We start from the raw sequence: 21,206 nt of genomic DNA, 5'->3' as shown, positions 1-21,206 counted from the left end.
ATGAGCTACCACTGCCCTCATTCACACCTGGCATTAACATGTGTCCTGTGTGATCTGATAGCAAGTGGCCAACACCAAGTACAGCCGAGAACGGGGTCCAATGCGTCTCAGAGCTACACTGTAATTCGATCCCTCAAACCACCTTAACATTTGTCTCAAAACGGCCCGAACAATAACAAACGACCACCTAATCGACTGCGTCATTGCCCTAGCTGGAAAATCTGTAATTATCACGAGACTGTTTGGAAATCACCCTGAATGGTAGAGTTCTTCACTTCATTCTGCTATAACCGCAGAAACGAAAGCCGAAAGCCGCTGCTTTTCATAGCTTCTTTGTAATCTCATCTTCTGTTCACTAAGTTAGGAGTTTTGTTAGCAGACCACGCATTCGAAACATTTGAAACACATAATTAATGGAGGCGACCTGTGTGCAAATAAAGGGTCACATGATCTCAGCATAAATACACCTGTTCCTAGAAGGCACACAGTTTATTAGAGAACACATTTAATCAAACAGCATCATGAAGACCATGGGGCTAAAATTTCTGGAAAGGTATTAATCAGGGTTTGGTTATAAAAAAAATATTCAAACTTTGAACATCCCATGGAGCACTAGAAAATCCATTATAAAGAATTATGTCAAAAAAATTGTCACAATTGTGAGATAATAAGTAAGAAAAATGCACTAATTACATGTTTTTAATAAAACGATATGTGAGCCCAAAATAACATTTTTTGTATAATCATTTTCATGAAGGGTGCCAATAATTCTGGAGGGTACAGTATTAGTATTATTCTTTGTGTAAATTCTTGTTGAATTCCTCATCCAAAGACTTCAGGTCAGGACTTTAGGTCAGGACTTTGGGTCAGTTCGGATCTGCTACAGTCAGGTTTCCTTCAAACCTCCTGATCATCATCCAGTGCTATCTTCACTTGTTCACACTGCAGTTTCAGCTTGTTCTCCTCCTCTTCCAGTTCCTCCACCTGCCTCTGCATCACACTCACACACACGCTGCTTAGCTTCGGCTCCCTGCATTATTCCAAAATGCCTTTTTTTAAATGCCATTGATACAGGGTGTTACAATAAGATGTGTGTAAATTTGTTCAAACAACATAATCAGATGCGAGATAAAGTGTGTAGTTTTTAAAGTGCTAATCTTTGATTGCTCCAAGTGTGTGTGTGTGTGTGTGTGTGTGTGTGTGTGTGTGTGTGTGTGTGTGTGTGTGTGTGTGGGGTTTATACCGAGCGTGTGTGTTCAGTGTCTGAATCAGTTGAATCAATGTCTGTTTTTTCTGCTTTGCAGCTTCCAGCTCCATCAGTGCATCACACACTCGATCATCCACATGCAGCACCAGCAGCATCCTGCGATCCATTTCTTCACGGCTACACACATACACAGTGTTCAGACCATCAATAATCATCTGACCCGAACAACACACACAGTGTTTTTTTTTTTTTCTTTCTTACCACTGATGAACCTCCTTGTTCACTTCCTCCCTTTCAGACTTCACTCTCTGCAGTTTAGAAGTTGCATCCTTGAGCCGTTTCAGCAAATCCTTTAAAAAAAAAATTCAAATGAGTAAATTAAATTAATTGAATTAAATAACATTTTTAGAGATTGTGACCTAGCATATCAGTAGCATTGAATTTATTAATGTATTAATGGTAACATAGTGTGGTCATGTTGCGGCGTAATACTTTACTCCTTTAACACCTGTACGACTTCACATTTACGCAGTTATCCAATCAGCCAATCATGTGCCAGCAGCACAATGCAAAAAAAACATGCAGATACAAGTCAAGAGCAGTTAATGTTCACCTCAAACATCAGAATGAAGAAAAAAATGTCATCTCTATGACTTTGACCCCAGATGGGCTGGTTTGAGTATTTCAGAACCTGCTGATCTCCTGGGATTTTTGCACAACAGTCCGTAGAGTTTACACAAAACTGTGCGAAAAACAAAACATCCTGTGAGTGGAGGATCTGCAGACTGAAACACCTTGTTGATGAGAGAGATCAGAGGAAAATGAGCAGACTAGTCTGAGCTGACAGGAAGTCTATAGTAACTCAATCACTCTTTACAACCGTGGTGTGCAGAAAAGCATCTCAGAATGAGCTACAATAGCAGAAGACCACATCAGGTTCCACTCCTGTGAGCCAAGATCAAGAATCTGAGGCTATCATGGGCACAGACTCACCCAAACCTGACAGCTGAAGACGGTCAAATAAGTGAAATGGTAATAGTCAAGTGTCAGGATGGCCGAGCGGTCTAAGGCGCCAGACTCAAGGTTCAGACCTTCCCCCGGTTTCAGGAGGATTCTGGTCTCCGAATGGAGGCGTGGGTTCGAATCCCACTTCTGACATGAGAATTCTTAATTTTCAAATAACCTATTTGCGCATATGTAATATAGTCAAAACATGAATTTTAATAATTGCATTTTTATATCAGTCTATATAGACTCACCAGTCTAGTCCAGTTCAGGTGAGTCTGTACCCATGATAGCCTCAGATTCTTATTCTTGGCTCACAGGATTGGAACCTGACGTAGTCTTCTGCTGTTGTAGCCCATCCTCCTCAAGGTTTGATGTTTTGTGCATGCCGAGATGCTTTCTGCTCACCACGGTTGTAAAGAGTGATTACTTGAGTTACTATAGACTTTCTGGGAGCTCGAACCAATCCGGCCAAGTTGTTTCAGCCTGCAGACCCTCTGGACACAGGATGTTTTTTTGCAGGATTTTTGCATTGTGCTGCCACCACATGATTGGCTGATTAGATAACTGCATGAATGTACAAGTGTTCCTAATAAAGTGGACAGTGAGTATATTCTAACACTGCAGTGTAACATCTTATTGTAGCTTCATATCATAGCACACTATAGAAAACATTAGTAATAATTTTTTACAATGTAGTATCATATTGCAACAATTTATTATTAGATTAGTTTTTATAGCTACAGTAACTCAGATAACCACTCAGTACAATCGTGATGAGCAGAAAAGTATCTCAGAATGTACAACACGTCAAGCCTTGATGCAGATGAGCTACAACAGCAGACCACATCGGGTTCCACTTTCGTCAGCCAAGGACAGAAAGCTGAGGCTGCAATGGGCACAGACTCTTGAAAACTGGACAACTGAAGACTGGAAAAACGTATCCTGATCTGATTAATCTGCTGAGGCACACAGATGGTCAGAATTTGGCGCCAACAGCATGAATCCATGGACCCAACCTGCCTTGTGTCAACAGTCCAGGCTGGTGGAGGTAATGTAATGGTGTGGGGAATGTTTTCTCAGCACACTCTGGGCCAGTCAATCATCACTTGAATGCCACAGCCTATTTGAGTATTGTTGCTGACCATGTGCATCTCTTCATGGCCAGAATCTTGTGGAATGAAGAACTGAAGCTGTTTTGAGAGCAAATGGAGGCCTTACCCAGTAATAGTATAGCGTTCTAATACTGGGTAGGACCTCCCTTTACCTCCTTACTCCCATACTGTATATATGTCATTGATGGACAGACCAAGCAAATTATTTCAGAATGAAGCAAGCACATGAACACTGTAGTAGACCTGATCAATGTATGAAAATAAAAACTGCCCATAGCTCACCAGTTGTAGTTTTCAAAACATGAAGCATCTGTATCAAATATCTTCGGTTGCAGTTTATCCAAGCACTTGCATTTATGTACATTATTGAAGGAAGCTTATCGAATCAGAGGCTAGAGTGAAGTCAGAAGTCATTTCTGGCCTTTTCTGGTCTGATTAGTGAATACATGAATACAGTCTGTTTCAATATAAATGGATCAAGATGTATGCATGTATTTTCCCCACTACATGTTTTTAAACAAATGTATAATAGTAAAGGTGTGTATTGGAACAAAAAGTCACGTCAATGGGCAGTTTCTACTTTAAACTGGTGGTTAGAGACGAAGCTTGAGGGACAAAGAAAGGCCACATTCATTAACACTGGAATGTCCATGTTGCTCACACATTCACTGATTGAGTTATAAGGGTTTAAATGCCTAATTTGTGTATATTTGGGGAAAAAGATCCAACTAAGTTTGTTAGAAAATATCACAGACAAGTCCAATAAAAAAATAACAATGAGTGGAATGTACGTATGTTATTGCTTAGAGTACCACCTTAACATTGGAGCATTGTACCTGAAAAAAGAAATATCTCATACTTACTTGAACATCCTTGTCATGTTGAGAGGAAATTATGGATTGTGGATTATCTTGTAGTGGCTCCATTTCAAGGTCACTGCATGTCTTTAAGATCCGTGGTCTGAATGTGTTTACCTGCTTATAGCAATCAAACGGAAGTGTGAAAAAAGGTTGAAGCTTTGTCTCCCCTACACACCTGACTAGACTAATCAGCTCATTAACACACCTTTCTTGAGGATGCTGGGTCAGTATGTATAAAGCTTAGGGGAGAGTGGGGTCACTTGTAATATTTTTGTGAGTAGATTTTCCCAAAGCCTCCTTTTTTTTTTTTTAAACCACATGAGAGATACATTTGTCTGTAAACTAATAATAATAAGCAAGTAGCTATACAAATAAATATTGTTTTAAGGAGAAACTCCTAATAATGGAGTCAAGCAGCCACTCAAGGAGACTTGAGGACTCATTTATCAACCATGTGTATGCGTATCTTTGTGTGTAAATCGTGCATACACACTTTTCTACTCACATTTTTACGCATAGAACATAGAATTATTTTCTTCTTGTGCATGAGGATGTGTGTAAAAGTACTAAATAAACCATTTTTGTTTAACTCTACTTCATGCAACAGTAGTTCTGCTTCACTGTTGAAGTTTATCTTCTTAGACCTTTTCACACATGTATTGACACTCAATATATGAACTGCTTAATACTGAGTGAAAACATGTCTAAAATGCTTTCAGTGAGAATTAACTTGGTTTCTAATCAGAGGTGATTCCAAGCAGGAAAATGCAAGGAGTCCTTTTGACATTTTTTTCTATTTATTGCCATTATGTTACCCAGATGCCTTTATAAATCAGAAATCCACAAAAAAAGCATTTTAGAATGTAAACTTTCTTTTTTAAAATACCTTAGCTTTATAGATAAAAGAAATGGATAAGGTAGCATTATGGTGAAATTGATATTCTAACATAAATATATTATAATTACTGAAAATTAAAATAATTCAGCGTTACTTAGATATTTGATTTTGTGCAATATATTTTTTAACTTTTTAGGAGAATTATCTTTTCCTCGATTACGTGTTATTAAATGAGAAAAAAAAAGAGTTGTGCTAAGAGTATGTTGAAGTGTGTTATTGGTAGAGTTGAGCATTAAGTCGAGTTTTCTAAGCATAGGATGAAGTGTAGTAAAAGCGGTGACTAACACACTACGAGTGCAGTGTGCTCAATCAGTGCTTGCTGAGTCAGTGATTCAACCTCGGTGAATTGAAACGGCTTTCCACAAACCTGCTGATGTAGGACACAACCTCTCGAGTTAAAGTAGTGCACATAGTAATTGTGCACTTAGTGCTGTAGTGCACATAGTAATTGTGTAACCTGTTCCCTGACGTTAAGGATTTGTCCTAATATCAAATAACGATGTGTGACTTTACTGTATGTGCGTGTTTAATATGGGAGGAGCTTTATTTGTGTGTGTGTGTGTGTGTGTGTGCGTGAGTGTATATATAAGAACTCAAACTTTACAGTTAAACTCAGTTTGGTTTGTTGCTAAAGCTGTGGGTGTGTCTAGACTTCAAAATGTTCCATTTAGTAATACTTTTTGGGATGGTGATGCAATGCTGGACCCTTCCTCTGCAGGTAAAAAATTTGCTAACTGTAAAAGTATAAAACTGTAAAAGTGATATATATATATATAATAAGTGATATAAAGGACACCTAAAAAGATCTAAAAATCAATTGTTTAGATACACTTATGATTTATCTGGGCATTTATTCTAAAATGAATCTTATCTTTTTAAGCTATTTGAGTAGCATATAAAGAATAGGCAGCTTATTACCACCTGTCTATATTTCTTACGTTTTTACAGAATTCCTCCGCAGTGCATGGAGCAAAAACGAGGGCAAAACGAGGGTATTCAGGTAAAATCCATTTCTGGAAGTGTGGTTTCTCTGGTTACTAATTGGTCTGTGTGTGTATGTGTTGGGTGTTCTTTGGTTTGGGATTGGTCAGTGTGTGTGTTGGGTGTTCTTTGGTTTGGGATTGGTCAGTGTGTGTGTTGGGTGTTCTTTGGTTTGGGATTGGTCAGTGTGTGTGTTGGGTGTTCTTTGGTTTGGGATTGGTCAGTGTGTGTGTTGGGTGTTCTTTGGTTTGGGATTGGTCAGTGTACGTGTTGGGTGTTCTTTGGTTTGGGATTAGTCAGTGTGTGTGTTGGGTGTTCTTTGGTTTGGGATTGGTCAGTGTGTGTGTTGGGTGTTGTTTGGTTTGGGAATGGTCAGTGTGTGTATTGGGTGTTCTTTGGTTTGGGATTGGTCAGTGTGTGTGTTGGGTGTTCTTTGGTTTGGGATTGGTCAGTGTGTGTGTGTTGGATGTTCTTTGGTTTGGGATTGGTCAGTGTACGTGTTGGGTGTTCTTTGGTTTGGGATTGGTCAGTGTGTGTGTTGGGTGTTCTTTGGTTTGGGATTGGTCAGTGTGTGTGTTGGGTGTTCTTTGGTTTGGGATTGGTCAGTGTGTGTGTTGGGTGTTCTTTGGTTTGGGATTGGTCAGTGTGTGTGTGTTGGATGTTCTTTGGTTTGGGATTGGTCAGTGTGTGTGTTGGGTGTTCTTTGGTTTGGGATTGGTCAGTGTGTGTGTTGGGTGTTCTTTGGTTTGGGATTGGTCAGTGTACGTGTTGGGTGTTCTTTGGTTTGGGATTAGTCAGTGTGTGTGTTGGGTGTTCTTTGGTTTGGGATTGGTCAGTGTGTGTGTTGGGTGTTGTTTGGTTTGGGAATGGTCAGTGTGTGTATTGGGTGTTCTTTGGTTTGGGATTGGTCAGTATGTGTGTTGGGTGTTCTTTGGTTTGGGATTGGTCAGTGTGTGTGTGTTGGATGTTCTTTGGTTTGGGATTGGTCAGTGTACGTGTTGGGTGTTCTTTGGTTTGGGATTGGTCAGTGTGTGTGTTGGGTGTTCTTTGGTTTGGGATTGGTCAGTGTGTGTATTGGGTGTTCTTTGGTTTGGGATTGGTCAGTGTGTGTGTTGGGTGTTCTTTGGTTTGGGATTGGTCAGTGTGTGTGTGTTGGATGTTCTTTGGTTTGGGATTGGTCAGTGTGTGTGTTGGGTGTTCTTTGGTTTAGGATTGGTCAGTGTGTGTGTTGGGTGTTCTTTGGTTTGGGATTGGTCAGTGTGTGTGTTGGATGTTGTTTGGTTTGGGATTGGTCAGTGTATGTTTTGGATGTTCTTTGGTTTGGGATTGGTCAGTGTGTGTGTTGGGTGTTCTTGGGTTTGGGATTGGTCAGTGAATGTGTTGGGTGTTCTTTGGTTCGAGATTGGTCAGTGTGTGTGTTGAGTGTTCTTTGGTTTGGGATTGGTCAGTGTGTGTGTTGGGTGTTCTTTGGTTTGGGATTGGTCAGTGTGTGTGTTGGGTGTTCTTTGGTTTGGGATTGGTCAGTGTGTGTATTGGGTGTTCTTTGGTTTGGGATTGGTCAGTGTGTGTGTTGGGTGTTCTTTGGTTTGGGATTGGTCAGTGTGTGTGTGTTGGATGTTCTTTGGTTTGGGATTGGTCAGTGTGTGTGTTGGGTGTTCTTTGGTTTGGGATTGGTCAGTGTGTGTGTTGGGTGTTCTTTGGTTTGGGATTGGTCAGTGTGTGTGTTGGATGTTGTTTGGTTTGGGATTGGTCAGTGTATGTTTTGGATGTTCTTTGGTTTGGGATTGGTCAGTGTGTGTGTTGGGTGTTCTTGGGTTTGGGATTGGTCAGTGAATGTGTTGGGTGTTCTTTGGTTCGAGATTGGTCAGTGTGTGTGTTGAGTGTTCTTTGGTTTGGGATTGGTCAGTGTGTGTGTTGGGTGTTCTTTGGTTTGGGATTGGTCAGTGTGTGTGTTGGGTGTTCTTTGGTTTGGGATTGGTCAGTGTACGTGTTGGGTGTTCTTTGGTTTGGGATTGGTCAGTGTGTGTGTTGGGTGTTCTTTGGTTTGGGATTGGTCAGTGTGTGTGTTGGGTGTTCTTTGGTTTGGGATTGGTCAGTGTGTGTGTGTTGGGTGTTCTTTGGTTTGGGATTGGTCAGTGTATGTGTTGGATGTTGTTTGGTTTGGGATTGGTCAGTGTGTGTGTTGGGTGTTCTTTGGTTTGGGATTGGTCAGTGTATGTTTTGGATGTTCTTTGGTTTGGGATTGGTCAGTGTGTGTGTGTTGGGTGTTCTTTGGTTTGGGATTGGTCAGTGTGTGTGTTGGGTGTTCTTTGGTTTGGGATTGGTCAGTGTGTGTGTTGGGTGTTCTTTGGTTTGGGATTGGTCAGTGTATGTGTTGGGTGTTCTTTGGTTTGGGATTGGTCAGTGTATGTGTTGGGTGTTCTTTGGTTTGGGATTGGTCAGTGTGTGTGTTGGGTGTTCTTTGGTTTGGGATTGGTCAGTGTGTGTGTTGGGTGTTCTTTGGTTTGGGATTGGTCAGTGTGTGTGTTGGGTGTTCTTTGGTTTGGGATTGGTCAGTGTATGTGTTGGATGTTGTTTGGTTTGGGATTGGTCAGTGTGTGTGTTGGGTGTTCTTTGGTTTGGGATTGGTCAGTGTACGTGTTGGGTGTTCTTTGGTTTGGGATTAGTCAGTGTGTGTGTTGGATGTTCTTTGGTTTGGGATTGGTCAGTGTGTGTGTTGGGTGTTGTTTGGTTTGGGAATGGTCAGTGTGTGTATTGGGTGTTCTTTGGTTTGGGATTGGTCAGTGTATGTGTTGGGTGTTCTTTGGTTTGGGATTGGTCAGTGTATGTGTTGGGTGTTCTTTGGTTTGGGATTGGTCAGTGTGTGTGTTGGGTGTTCTTTGGTTTGGGATTGGTCAGTGTGTGTGTTGGATGTTCTTTGGTTTGGGATTGGTCAGTGTACGTTTTGGATGTTCTTTGGTTTGGGATTGGTCAGTGTGTGTGTTGGGTGTTCTTTGGTTTGGGATTGGTCAGTGTATGTGTTGGGTGTTCTTTGGTTTGGGATTGGTCAGTGTGTGTGTTGGGTGTTCTTTGGTTTGGGATTGGTCAGTGTACGTGTTGGGTGTTCTTTGGTTTGGGATTGGTCAGTGTATGTGTTGGGTGTTCTTTGGTTTGGGATTGGTCAGTGTATGTGTTGGGTGTTCTTTGGTTTGGGATTGGTCAGTGTGTGTGTGTTGGGTGTTCTTTGGTTTGGGATTGGTCAGTGTACGTGTTGGGTGTTCTTTGGTTTGGGATTGGTCAGTGTATGTGTTGGGTGTTCTTTGGTTTGGGATTGGTCAGTGTGTGTGTTGGGTGTTCTTTGGTTTGGGATTGGTCAGTGTGTGTGTTGGATGTTCTTTGGTTTGGGATTGGTCAGTGTACGTTTTGGATGTTCTTTGGTTTGGGATTGGTCAGTGTGTGTGTTGGGTGTTCTTTGGTTTGGGATTGGTCAGTGTACGTGTTGGGTGTTCTTTGGTTTGGGATTGGTCAGTGTATGTGTTGGGTGTTCTTTGGTTTGGGATTGGTCAGTGTGTGTGTGTTGGGTGTTCTTTGGTTTGGGATTGGTCAGTGTACGTGTTGGGTGTTCTTTGGTTTGGGATTGGTCAGTGTACGTGTTGGGTGTTCTTTGGTTTGGGATTGGTCAGTGTATGTGTTGGGTGTTCTTTGGTTTGGGATTGGTCAGTGTGTGTGTTGGGTGTTCTTTGGTTTGGGATTGGTCAGTGTGTGTGTTGGATGTTCTTTGGTTTGGGATTGGTCAGTGTACGTTTTGGATGTTCTTTGGTTTGGGATTGGTCAGTGTGTGTGTTGGGTGTTCTTTGGTTTGGGATTGGTCAGTGTGTGTGTTGGGTGTTCTTTGGTTTGGGATTGGTCAGTGTGTGTGTTGGATGTTCTTTGCACATACTATTGAATTGGACACCTTTCCAAGTCAACAGAAGGTGGTTGTGGTTACAGGCAGTTAGGAGGGATAATTGGTCTGAGGAGCTCTGTATTTACAGCTCCCATTTCATCTCAGTAGCTAAGTATCATATCAGTGAAGTGGGCTTGCTAAATAAGAATTTAACATACTTATGGCTAGGTCACGTTCTTACTGAGGAGTTGCCTATAGTGGACACAAAGTTGTAAGTATCAAGAGGCTTGTATGCTCACATTAATTTCTAGTATAAATGCTCAGTTTCTATGCGGTATGTCCAGTATATATATATGCACTTTTAGTGACTGTCTTTTAGTGCTTGTCCATAATAATAAGTGTTGCAAAAGGTTGTAAAAAGACCCGAGTAGCCTAGCAACCTGGTTATAATCTGACCGAAGGATCTATCAAGACTCTATCATTGGATTGACATTAGCTAAAATGTTATCCACGTATTATCACGGACGAGCACTAATAGACAGAGAGTGCTAGGGTCTTTCCACAACCAGGTTGCAAATGCATCTCAGTGTGTGCATTGGGTGTTTTTTGTTCATACTTAGTTTATGGTTTATTAGGTATGCCTATATAATACATAATAAACTACCAATTTGTGTATAATTGAGCATTTATGAACATTGCTGTGTTTATTCGTGTTTTCATGTTGAATACTGTTAATGTAATCATAATGTTAATGTAAAATAGTTTATTAATTTCTTGATTTAGAGGAGTTTCTGTATCCAGATGAGATGAATCCAATGGACAAGATACTTGTAGCAAACATTGGTAAGGTTTGAACAACACCAATATGATAGAAACAGAGCCCCCAAAGCATTTCCCATAAATATGATTAAAATAATTTTTCAAAGTTACTAGAGAACTTAAGCCATGAACATGAAGTTTCTTTTTTTCATATATATATATAAAAAACTGTAATATGAAAGCAGTATTGAAATATATACACTAAGGGTTTTTTTTCCCCACAGGGATGTCGCGTTTTCGGGGCTATGCCGTTCGAGAAGGTGACATCGCGAGTTCTGGTGTGAGGAGCGCCATTTCATGTCCAAACCAAAACTGCCTCTGGCCAAAATCGGTGGATGGATTTGTTTACGTTCCTTACACCATCTCTCCTCTCTATGGTGGGTTCAAAAAATAATTCTTACTATATATTAATGGGTGACAAATTAAAGGAAAAAGTGCTGATGTTTCGCAGTAGATGTAGTTCTTGATACAGTGAAGCAGTTAACATCCTAATCTGCTCTGCGGCATGTGTAAAAATGCTGAGAAGGACAAGTTGATGTTGATTTTGGATCCATATGGCAAGAGGGAAAGATCTAATAGCTAGGGTAAGGATGCGTAGAGCTTCAGTCACAAAGACAGTTTCAAATACAGGGTCTATAATAAAAAAAATTTGCATTTAGATCTATGAGAAAGATAATAAGTAGAGTTAGAAATTGTGATCAAAAACACTATCAATGCGTGTGATGCATGTGCATTAGTGCGACACGTACAGGAAAAGAGAAGAGCAACTAATATTTCTGCAATGCATAAACCCCTCAGATCACAAGCACTGATCTATAGAGATATGGAAAAAAGTGATATGGATCTCAACTCATATTTTTATGTCATTAAAATTATATTATTGCTGCTACAGATAATATGGACCGGATCACAATCGAGATGGGAATGCTGGACATCTCATCTGCAACGTGTGTGAAATTTGTGCCACGTACGCATCAAGCTGACTTTGTCGATATCCAGCCTAGATTTGGGTGAGCTTCGATTCAACTGTCAACTATTAACACATGTATAACCATTCGATCAACTCCCAGTATGTTATCCTTCCATTATGGTATGGCATTCAGTGCATCGTGTTAACTTCTGATTTTCAGAGGGGGAGTCATTAAATATCATATAACACTGTAGTGTAAAGGGAAATTTGGGAAATTGCAATGCACTAGCATCTAAAATATTGTCTGAAGTGGCCTTGCTAAGGTGATTTAACCTTCAATACTCAAAACACAGCAAAAAAAAAAAAAAAACACACACAGTTTCTCCAGACATCAAGCATTTAAAGGACTTGTTTTACAAAGCTTTTTTGTGTTGCATCTGCTAATGACATTTTCAAACATATAGTATAATATTTAATAATTCCAGATTTGCTAATCAGTAATATTACTTCATTGTCACACCCATAGTTGAGAACACAGATCAAATTTTTTCAATTTACTTTATCTTATCTATAGTCGATTAATATTTTCATCTTGATAAATATACACTCACTGTCCACTTTATTAGGAACACCTGCACACCTGCTCATTTATGCAGTTATCTAATCAGCCAACCATGTGGCAGCAGCACAATGCAAAAAAATCACGCAGATAAAGGTCAAGAACTTCAGTTAATGTTCACATCAAACATCAAAATGAAGAAAAATGTGATCTCTGTGACTTTAACCGTGGCATGGTTGTTAGTACCAGATAGGCTGATCTGAGTATTTCATTAATTGCTGATCTTCCGGGAATTTCACACACAACAGTCTCTAGAGTTTACATAGAATTGTGTGAGAAATGCCTCGATGATAAGAGAGGTCGGAGGAAACTGGCCAGATTGGTTTGAGCTCCCAGGAAAAGCATCTCAGCATGCACAAAACCTCAAACCTTGAGGAGGATGAGCTACAATATCAGAAGAACACATCAGGTTCCACTCCTGTCAGCCAAGAACAGGAATCTGAGGCTATCATGGGTACAGATTCACCCAAACTGGACAGTTGAAGATTAGAAAAAAAATCTCCTGGTTTTTTTCCAGTCTTCAAGTGTCCAGTTTTGATGAGTTTACGTAGATAGACATAAAAATGCAATTATTAAAATTCATGTTTTGACTTTATTTAATATGCACAAATAGGCTTTTTATTTAAAAAAATAAAAGAAAAGCTCATGTCAGAAGTGGGATTCGAACCCACGCCTCCATTCGGAGACCAGAATCCTCCTGTAACTAGGGGAAGGTCTGAACCTTGAGTCTGGCGCCTTAGACCGCTCGGCCATCCTGACACCTGACTGTTTTTTATCGAATGCAAGTTACAATAAAACATCAACATTAAGGATAAAGATGTTGCTAGGTGGTTGTATCCCCATTCCCATATATCTATCTATCTATGTATGTATGTATGTATGTATGTATGTATATATATATATATATATATATATATATATAGGATCTATATATGGAACCTAATTTTGTGGTTGTACATCAAAAAATTGTGACACATTTACGAATAGAAGAAGAAATTATAAAAACTGAATGTTTGCTCTATCAAACTAACAATAAAACAAATACTTCAACAATGTGTGGTGGCCTGAGAAAACCTTTCACATGGTGAAATTTTGACACCACATTTCAATATCTATAAATATTCACCGCGTAAGGAAATCCCACTTCATAAGCAATGTTTTGACATCTTTAGGCAAACTCAGTTTTTTTTAAACACCCCTAACACAGGGTCAGGATGTTCCAGTGGCCTGAGGCGCTTGAACTCAAGGGTCAGACTTTCCTCCTAGTGAAAGGAGGATTCTGGTCTCTGAATGGAGGTGTGGGTTTAAATCACACTTCTGACATGAAAACCTCTTTGTTATTAAAAAAAAAAAACCTTTCATACATAGATGGATAGATGAATGAATTTAAAAGAAGGCTTTCAAAATGTTTATGACACACACACACACACTCACCGTAAACTTTATTAGGAACACCTGCACACCTGCTCATTTATGCAGTGATCCCATCAGCCAATCATGTGGCAGCAGCACAATGCATAAAATCACGCAGATACAAGTCAAGAGCTTCAGTTAATGTTCACATCAAACATCAGAATGGGGAAAAAGTGTGATCTCTGTGACTTTAACCATGACATGGTTGTTGGTACCAGATGGGCTGGTTTGATTAGGCAGGATTTTATCCTGTCAGCCAAGAACAGGAATCTGATGCTATCATGGGCACAGACTCAAACTGGACAGTTGAAGATCAGAAAAAAAATCTCCTGGTCTTTTTCCAGTCTTCAAGTGTCCAGTTTTGTTGAGTCTATATAGATAGACATAAAAATGCAATTATTAAAATTCATGTTTTGACTTTATTTAATATGCACAAATAGGCTTTTTATTTAAAAAAATAAAATAAATGCACATGTCAGAAGTGGGATTCGAACCCACGCCTCCATTCGGAGACCAGAATCCTCCTTTAACCAGGGGAAGGTTGGAACCTTGAGTCTGGCGCCTTAGACCGCTCGGCCATCCTGACACCAGGTTTGGGTGAGTCTGTGCCCATGATAGCCTCAGATTCTTGATCTTGGCTGACAGGAGTGGAAGCTGATGTGGTCTTCTGCTATTGTAGCTCATTCTGAGATGCTTTTCTGCTCACCACAGTTGTAAAGAGTGATTATTTGAGTTACTATAGCTCAGACCAGTCTGCTCATTCTCCTCTGATCTCTCTCATCAACAAGGTGTTTCAGTCTGCTGTTCCTCCGCTCACTCACTGTTTTTGTTTTTCACACCATTCTGTGTAAACTCTACAGACTGCTGTTGTGTGTGAAAATCCCAGGAGAACAGCAGGTTCTGAAATACTCAAACCAACCCATCTGGTACCAACAACCATGCCACGGTTAAAGTCACGGTTAAAGAGATCACACTTGTTCTCCATTCTGATGTTTGAGGTGAACATTAACTGAAGCTCTTGACCTGTATCTGCATGATTTTATGCATTGGGCTGCTGCCACATGATTGGCTGATTAGATAACTGCATAAATGAGCAGGTGTACAGGTGTTCCAGTTAAAGTATACTATATTTACATACTACTGTGCATATTGTACATACAGTCCTTTTGCCTTATTGGAGTTTTGTTCTTTTTAAAAGAATTTGATCTTAGTGCTGAAACCAAACAGATCCACTACTTGCAAAATGTATTGCTGTTTATCCTCCAGCTGTGGCGATGTTCTTGACTATTACTATAGAGGCCTTTCATTACAGTGATGTAGCTGTGTATGTTATTGATGCTGCAGGTGCTGGTCATTCTTGGGCAGGGTGGGAGGACCACAGCCACTCTCACTGCAGACTCCGGCGTGCATGTGGTCAGGCGTGGCATCTCATGAGCTCATGCATGTGCTCGGCTTCGTTCACGAGCAGTCACGCTCTGATCGCGACCGCTACGTCACCATCCTGTGGGAAAACATCATCGAGGGTTTGTTTCATGCACTCCATCCTCCTCTGCTTGCTACTACACAACATCCTGCCCTATGGATCCAGGCTCTTTGATCATTACAGCAATCACTGTGGAACATTTATTTTAAAATACCCAATATTTCTTATCTTCCTTTAAAAAAAAATCTTCGTCTCTGCAGGTCAAAGGCACAACTTTAAAAAGTACGAGACGAACAATTTAAACACCGTATATGATTATGACTCTGTGATGCACTACGGGAGGTGAGCAGTGTGCCAATGTTCAATATTCATAACACAATAATTTTACTAACATTTGTATTGCAGTTACCAATATTATCACAATTTTATTACGGTTCCGATTCTTCTTGCCTTTTTGTATTTTTTAAACTTGGTTTCTATCTGTACCATTTTGAATGATCAGAATTTTAAAATAACCCTAGCTCTTTTAATGACTACCGTGCCTCATTTATCAAGCCGTATATGAACTTACAAATTTGTTAGTGAATTGTTCACATGAGAATTTACTTCCGAAATGTGATATTCATGAAAATCGGCTTCATGATATTCACGATTTCTCGGCTTCAAATGAAGTTACTACAATTTTAGGCAACAATTACAGTGTCAAGTTTAAATTGCTTAGGGGGGAAGAGTTAGTATGTGTTAGTTGTAGCCAATGTGCTGTAGTGGCCAAGCTGCATTACTGGAAGGCCAAGCTGCATTTATGAGGCTTGTCCAGTCATCAGTTTATCATTTTGTCTTTTTTTTTGTCATTTTCAATCGTCTGGTCCTCGTCAACTTCTATAAACAAATAAACAACCTTATGTGACCACAAACAACACAACAGATTTCAATTTGTAGTCATTTTTTCCAAAAAGTAAACCAACATTCAGAAACAGGTGGGAAAAAATAAGTACACGCTGTAATTCTGTAACATTTAGAACCACCTTTAGCAACAATAACTTGAAATAAATGTTTTCTGTAGGAGTTTATCAGTCTTTCACATCATTTGGGAGATATTTTGGCCCCCTCTTCTTTACAACATTGCTTCAGTTCATTGATATTTGAGGGCATTTTATTTTATCGATTAGCAACTGTCTTGAAGGATCTCCATTTGCAGACAATCCTTTTCACTGTACAGTGGTGAATTTCACTTTGATTGGAGATGGCCTTATAACCCTTCTCAGATTGACGAGCAGCAAAAACTGCTCCTGGATGGTGTCTTTTCTTTATTGGCATGATGTAGACACACCCGAGTGCTCCAAAACACCAAACTGCCAAAAGTGCTGCTTTTGTAGACATATTCACACTTCTTGATGATTAACTAATCTTGTGCATTTCATTAGTAACACTTGGCTGCTAATTACTCTCTTAATGATTGTGGTAGTAGGAAGGGTGTACTTATTTTTCCCACTTGATTTCTGAATGTTGGTTTACTTTTTGGGAAAAAACAACCACATATTGAAATCTTTTCCATATTTTTGTTGTCACATGAGGTTATTTGTTTGTTGATAGAAATTGGTGAGAGCCATACAATTGTTATGTAGGTCCTGATAAAATAAAAACATTGAATTGAAGGAGGGTGTCCTTTCTTTTTCCCATGACTGTACGTGACTATGAAGAAAGTCACTGTTACTTAGATTTTTGTAAATTTGTTGAGAATTTTTTATTCAGTTTGGCCAACAAAACATTTACACACAAATTGTTCTAAAAGAGAGATTGTTCTAAAAGAGTGATAAAATGGGGCCCATTGTCATAATTATAGCAATAATAACTAATAATTGTAAATACTTAATTCACAATTCATCGAATGTTTTATTTTCATATTTTTAATTTCAATATAGATATGCTTTCTCAGAAGATGGATTACCAACTATCATCCCTAAACCAGATCCGAACATTCCTATTGGCCAGCGTGATGGACCGAGCCGACTAGATATTCACAAAATAAATCTGCTGTACAACTGTGGTGCGTAAAAATCTTCACATCAAATACTTAGCATTACAATTAATTACAAGTCATAATTAATGTATATTTTTCCTACAATCCAACAGGTGGCCTCGTCTGAACAGAAGCTCTGGGATAAAACTTGAAGTCACTTTATTAAAGTAGCAGCTCAGTCACTATTATTGTATATTCCAGGCTATAAGTCACTTTTTATTTTGCACTGTAGCAGATATTGCAACTTAGAATGCAAAGCTTTTTAAATTTTTTTACACATCCAACCAATTCATGACTTATTATCACATTTGTTAAAAAAAACAGCAAAATATTTTTAATAAATAAATATTTCTACTATATCAATGCATAGTTGCAAAAGCTTTTCCAAAAGCTTCAGCTTATGCGTCTTGAAGTAGTTCATGGTGGTGGATTTTGAGGCATGTTTTTGGATCATTGTCCTTGTTGTGAATCTCTTTTTAGCTTGACGATATCAAATTTGCTTCCAGAATTTGCTGATATTTACTGGAATCTATTTTTCCATCTACCTGTGCAATGTTTTTTGTGCCACTTGCTGCCACATAACCCCAGTGAATAATAGATCCACCCCATGCGTAACAGCTGGCGAAGTGCTCTTTTCATTAATTACTGCTCTTATTTTCAACAAACACTGTATTGCATACACTGGACATTGAATTTTGAGCTTTCCTTCTGATGACTCTTCCATGCATATCATGTTTGCGCAAGCATTGCTGCACAGTAGAACAGCGCACCATCACTCCTGTGTCAGTGAAACCTTCTTGCAGTCCTTGCTGTCGATTGGGGATTTTGCGTTTCCTTTCTCGCCAGCATTTCTGCAGTTCTGTCTGGGAGTTTTCTTGATCTTCCAGATCTTGCCTTGACTTTCACATTTCCCCTTAACTGCCGTTTCTTAGTGATGTTTTACAGACTGGAAATTGCAACCTGGAAGCACTTTTTATAGCCTTTTTCTGCTTTGTAGGCATCAGTTAGCTTCATTTTCTGACCCTCAGTCACCTGCTTAAAGGAGCCAATGGTTGTTGAATGTGGGGACGTATAAGGATGTGACGTATAAGCCAGTGTGACTTATTGTCTGGAAAATACTGCACGCATATTACACAGCTACCAGGTTACTGCAATTAACTGCCTATTTATTATCATTTTTTAAGGCTATTTAACAGGCTGTCAGTTATTTCATGTGGTTGTGTGTAAATAAATTCCATTGGACCTCAATCCATCAAGTCATGATTATCTTTATTATTTATGTCCTTTTCAAATAAAATGAAAATTACAATATTCATGTTTTATTAACATTTATGTATTAGTAATAAAATTGTTAGAATTGGAATTTTTTCCTGGCAGAGACAGACAAGCGGAATTATACTAAACATAAGCACTCTGGGAAACGCCTCTCGTCCAATCAAATTAGTCGACTGGAACTAACTTTCGTATAAACGTATATATTGGTACCACATACATTGCTGTCAGTTCATTAATTGACGTATCAGTTACAAATTAATTTAAAAAGTTCAGTTTAAAAAGTTGCATCATTTTCTGAGTTATTATTAATTATTTATTAATACACATTAGATAATATCTAACTTATATATATATATATATATATATATATATATATATATATATATATATATATATATAGAAATTGTGCATAATTGTGCATTATGCAGTGACTAGATGCTGTGATGTGTGTCAGTTTTAATATGTGCATATATGTTATTTAGTGTGTGTTTTTATTGTGTCTGATTTGTGTGTGTGTGTGTGTGTGTGTGTGTGTTAATGGTAATGTGTTAATGAAGGTGCGTGAGTGTTTGTTTTGAATACGCGTGTATTAGTGTGTGCTCTTTCGCTGGAATGTCATCCTGGTAGACAGTTTCATCCGTCCTCTCCTCCATCTCTTTCTCCGGATTCGTGCCGTCACTTCCTGCTTCTCGCTGTCTAATGAGAACAGACTCCTGAGGAAGTTAAATGACAGGTAGAGCGACAGATACGTGAGGAACAGGAAACAGGAGCAGAGGAGCAGCATCCCGAAAGAAAAAAAAAAAAAGAAAAAAAAATCTTCTTTTAATCACGGTGTCAATTCATCAGCTTCTTATGTCTTTCTTGGAAAATTGTTGGAAATGATTTCCATTAAATGCTGCCAGTCTGTGAAGCCTGATCACTGACAAAATGTGACAAAAAGACCAAATAATCCAATAGAATTTGTTTATAAATCTTCAAACGCCCACCAAGTCTCTTGATGCATGAGTCCACACACACACACACACACACACACACTATGTTCCATTTCACTCATATCCAAAGCTTGACACATACTGATAATCAGCTTACATTAGATTAGTTTGTTCTGTAACTAAAGTCTCATCCCATGTGACATTTTGCAGTATTGCATCACACTCACAACACACACACAACACACACACAACACACACACACACACATTATTATTATTGACTACTTACAGTTAACACTGTGATTTCACCAAAATAGTTTTACTTTCTAAGTCTGCTTCTTTAAGTTCTGAGTTTTGAAGTAACCTTAAATCATAAACATAATAATAATAATAATAGTAATAATAATAATAATAATTTTGAGTTATGAGTTATTTGTTGAATTAAAACAACATGCAAATTAAATACATGGAAACTTTAGTCTCCATCTTTAATCGAATATCAATTGAATGACACTTCGTGGTAGAACGCCATTTTGGTGTTGATGTGAGTTGCCATAGAGTCGCGTGTGTTTGTTTAGAGTTTTATTCATTTTAATTTTCTCTGCCATCAATTACGCCATCTACCAACGACTACCATAGCACCATCTGTCGCAAAACCGTCGAGGCCAAACGTCTATGTACACCTCAGTGTCACATTTCAGGTTACTATACATTTTCTGAGTCAAGTCTATTAAGGTAGGGACATGGTGGTGGCTTAGTGGTTAGCATTGCTACCTTGCACTTCTGGAGTTCAATTCCCTCTTCAACCTTCTGTGCAGAGTTTGCATGTTCTCCCTGTGCTTTGGGGGTTTCCTCACCTAGCCCAAAGACATTGCTTTGTAGGCTGATTGGCATTTCCAAATTGTCTGGAGTGAGTGTGTGATTGTGCCCTGTGATGGACTGGAACCCTGTCCAGGGTGTCCCCTATCTTGAGGCCCCATGTTCCCTGGTATAGGCTCCAGGATCCCCTGTGACCCTGTATAGAATAAGCGGTACAGAGAATAGATGGATTGAAGTCAATCAGGGCATCTACTTTTTTTTTTTTTTCCATAAGAGGTCATTTCAAAATAATAGCAAAGATTTTTTTGAACTTTTATTTACTATATCAGATTTTCAGTGGGTTTAAAAGTTTACATACACTACACTTTTATAGTGTGTGATGGCATTGCCTTTTAACTGCTTAACTTGAATCGACGGCCCAGGGAAGCTGTTCACAAGCGTCTCACAATCCTTTGCTGGAATTTTTGCCCATTCATCCTGACAGAACTCAGTCAGTGCAACTCAGTCAAGTTTTTCACTTCAGTCCATAAATTTTCAATGGGATTCAGGTCATTGCTTTGTGATGGCCACTCCAATACTTTCCCTTTATTCATCTTTAAGCCATTCTGTTACAACTTTTGAGGTACGATGAGGAAGACTCAGCTGTGACCAAGTTTTAACCGCATCAGGATCCACTTCTATCAGCAACAAGAACAAGAATTTGTGTCTATAGTGGACACAGGCTCAGTTGAAGATTGGAAAAACACGGTATGGTACAACGACTGCACAGTGTCTGATCAGGAGGCACTATAGCGTGTAGTGAAAACTGCCCAACACATCATTGGAACACAGTCGCCCAACATTTCAGACATTGTTGAACACCTCCCTTCCCCAGCATGCACTGTTTGTGTGTCTCCCTTCAGGAAAACTCATGCTGCTTACCTCTACCTGTATACTGTTTATCTCAAATAACTGCATCATAATTCTTATTTATTCCATTTAACCTAATTGCAATTTGCTTCATATTGTTTGCCTGTACACTGGTAACTTACTGCACCTTACCTTTT

The 21,206-nt window shown here is 39.1% G+C and overlaps 2 protein-coding genes and 3 non-coding genes across 6 annotated transcripts; 2 read left to right on the top strand and 3 right to left on the bottom strand.

Annotated features, from left to right (window-relative positions):
• Positions 1–458: 458 nt before the first annotated feature.
• Positions 459–4,392, bottom strand: si:ch211-167j6.3 (uncharacterized). Of its 2 annotated transcripts, none has more exons than XM_034304414.2 (4): positions 4,191–4,392; positions 1,469–1,557; positions 1,244–1,384; positions 459–1,049 (listed from the first exon to the last, which is right to left on the bottom strand). In XM_034304414.2, the coding sequence occupies exons 1-4, from the start codon at positions 4,251–4,253 to the stop codon at positions 938–940; spliced, it is 405 nt and encodes a 134-aa protein (XP_034160305.1). In that variant the 5' UTR covers positions 4,254–4,392; the 3' UTR covers positions 459–937. The 2 variants fall into 2 exon arrangements, with proteins under 2 accessions (XP_034160305.1, XP_034160304.1); XM_034304413.2 differs by having other exon boundaries at positions 459–1,030; positions 4,191–4,387.
• trnal-caa (transfer RNA leucine (anticodon CAA)) lies at positions 2,253–2,365 on the top strand. Its single transcript has 2 exons — positions 2,253–2,290; positions 2,320–2,365. It is a non-coding gene; the product is annotated as a tRNA-Leu (tRNA).
• A 1,325-nt stretch (positions 4,393–5,717) lies between the features above and the next one.
• hce2l1 (high choriolytic enzyme 2-like 1) lies at positions 5,718–18,397 on the top strand. Its single transcript, XM_034304412.2, has 9 exons — positions 5,718–5,803; positions 6,034–6,085; positions 10,715–10,774; positions 10,975–11,127; positions 11,643–11,760; positions 15,037–15,215; positions 15,376–15,457; positions 17,038–17,162; positions 17,249–18,397. The coding sequence occupies exons 1-9, from the start codon at positions 5,744–5,746 to the stop codon at positions 17,260–17,262; spliced, it is 843 nt and encodes a 280-aa protein (XP_034160303.1). The 5' UTR covers positions 5,718–5,743; the 3' UTR covers positions 17,263–18,397.
• On the bottom strand, positions 12,926–13,038 carry trnal-caa (transfer RNA leucine (anticodon CAA)). Its single transcript has 2 exons — positions 13,001–13,038; positions 12,926–12,971 (listed from the first exon to the last, which is right to left on the bottom strand). It is a non-coding gene; the product is annotated as a tRNA-Leu (tRNA).
• On the bottom strand, positions 14,166–14,278 carry trnal-caa (transfer RNA leucine (anticodon CAA)). Its single transcript has 2 exons — positions 14,241–14,278; positions 14,166–14,211 (listed from the first exon to the last, which is right to left on the bottom strand). It is a non-coding gene; the product is annotated as a tRNA-Leu (tRNA).
• Positions 18,398–21,206: the final 2,809 nt, after the last annotated feature.

This window comes from Pangasianodon hypophthalmus, chromosome 5 (assembly GCF_027358585.1).
Source record: "Pangasianodon hypophthalmus isolate fPanHyp1 chromosome 5, fPanHyp1.pri, whole genome shotgun sequence".
Classification (NCBI taxonomy): Eukaryota; Metazoa; Chordata; class Actinopteri; order Siluriformes; family Pangasiidae; genus Pangasianodon; species Pangasianodon hypophthalmus.
The sequence above is the reverse complement of the archived record's forward strand: the minus strand, read 5'-3'. Positions and strand labels throughout refer to the sequence as shown.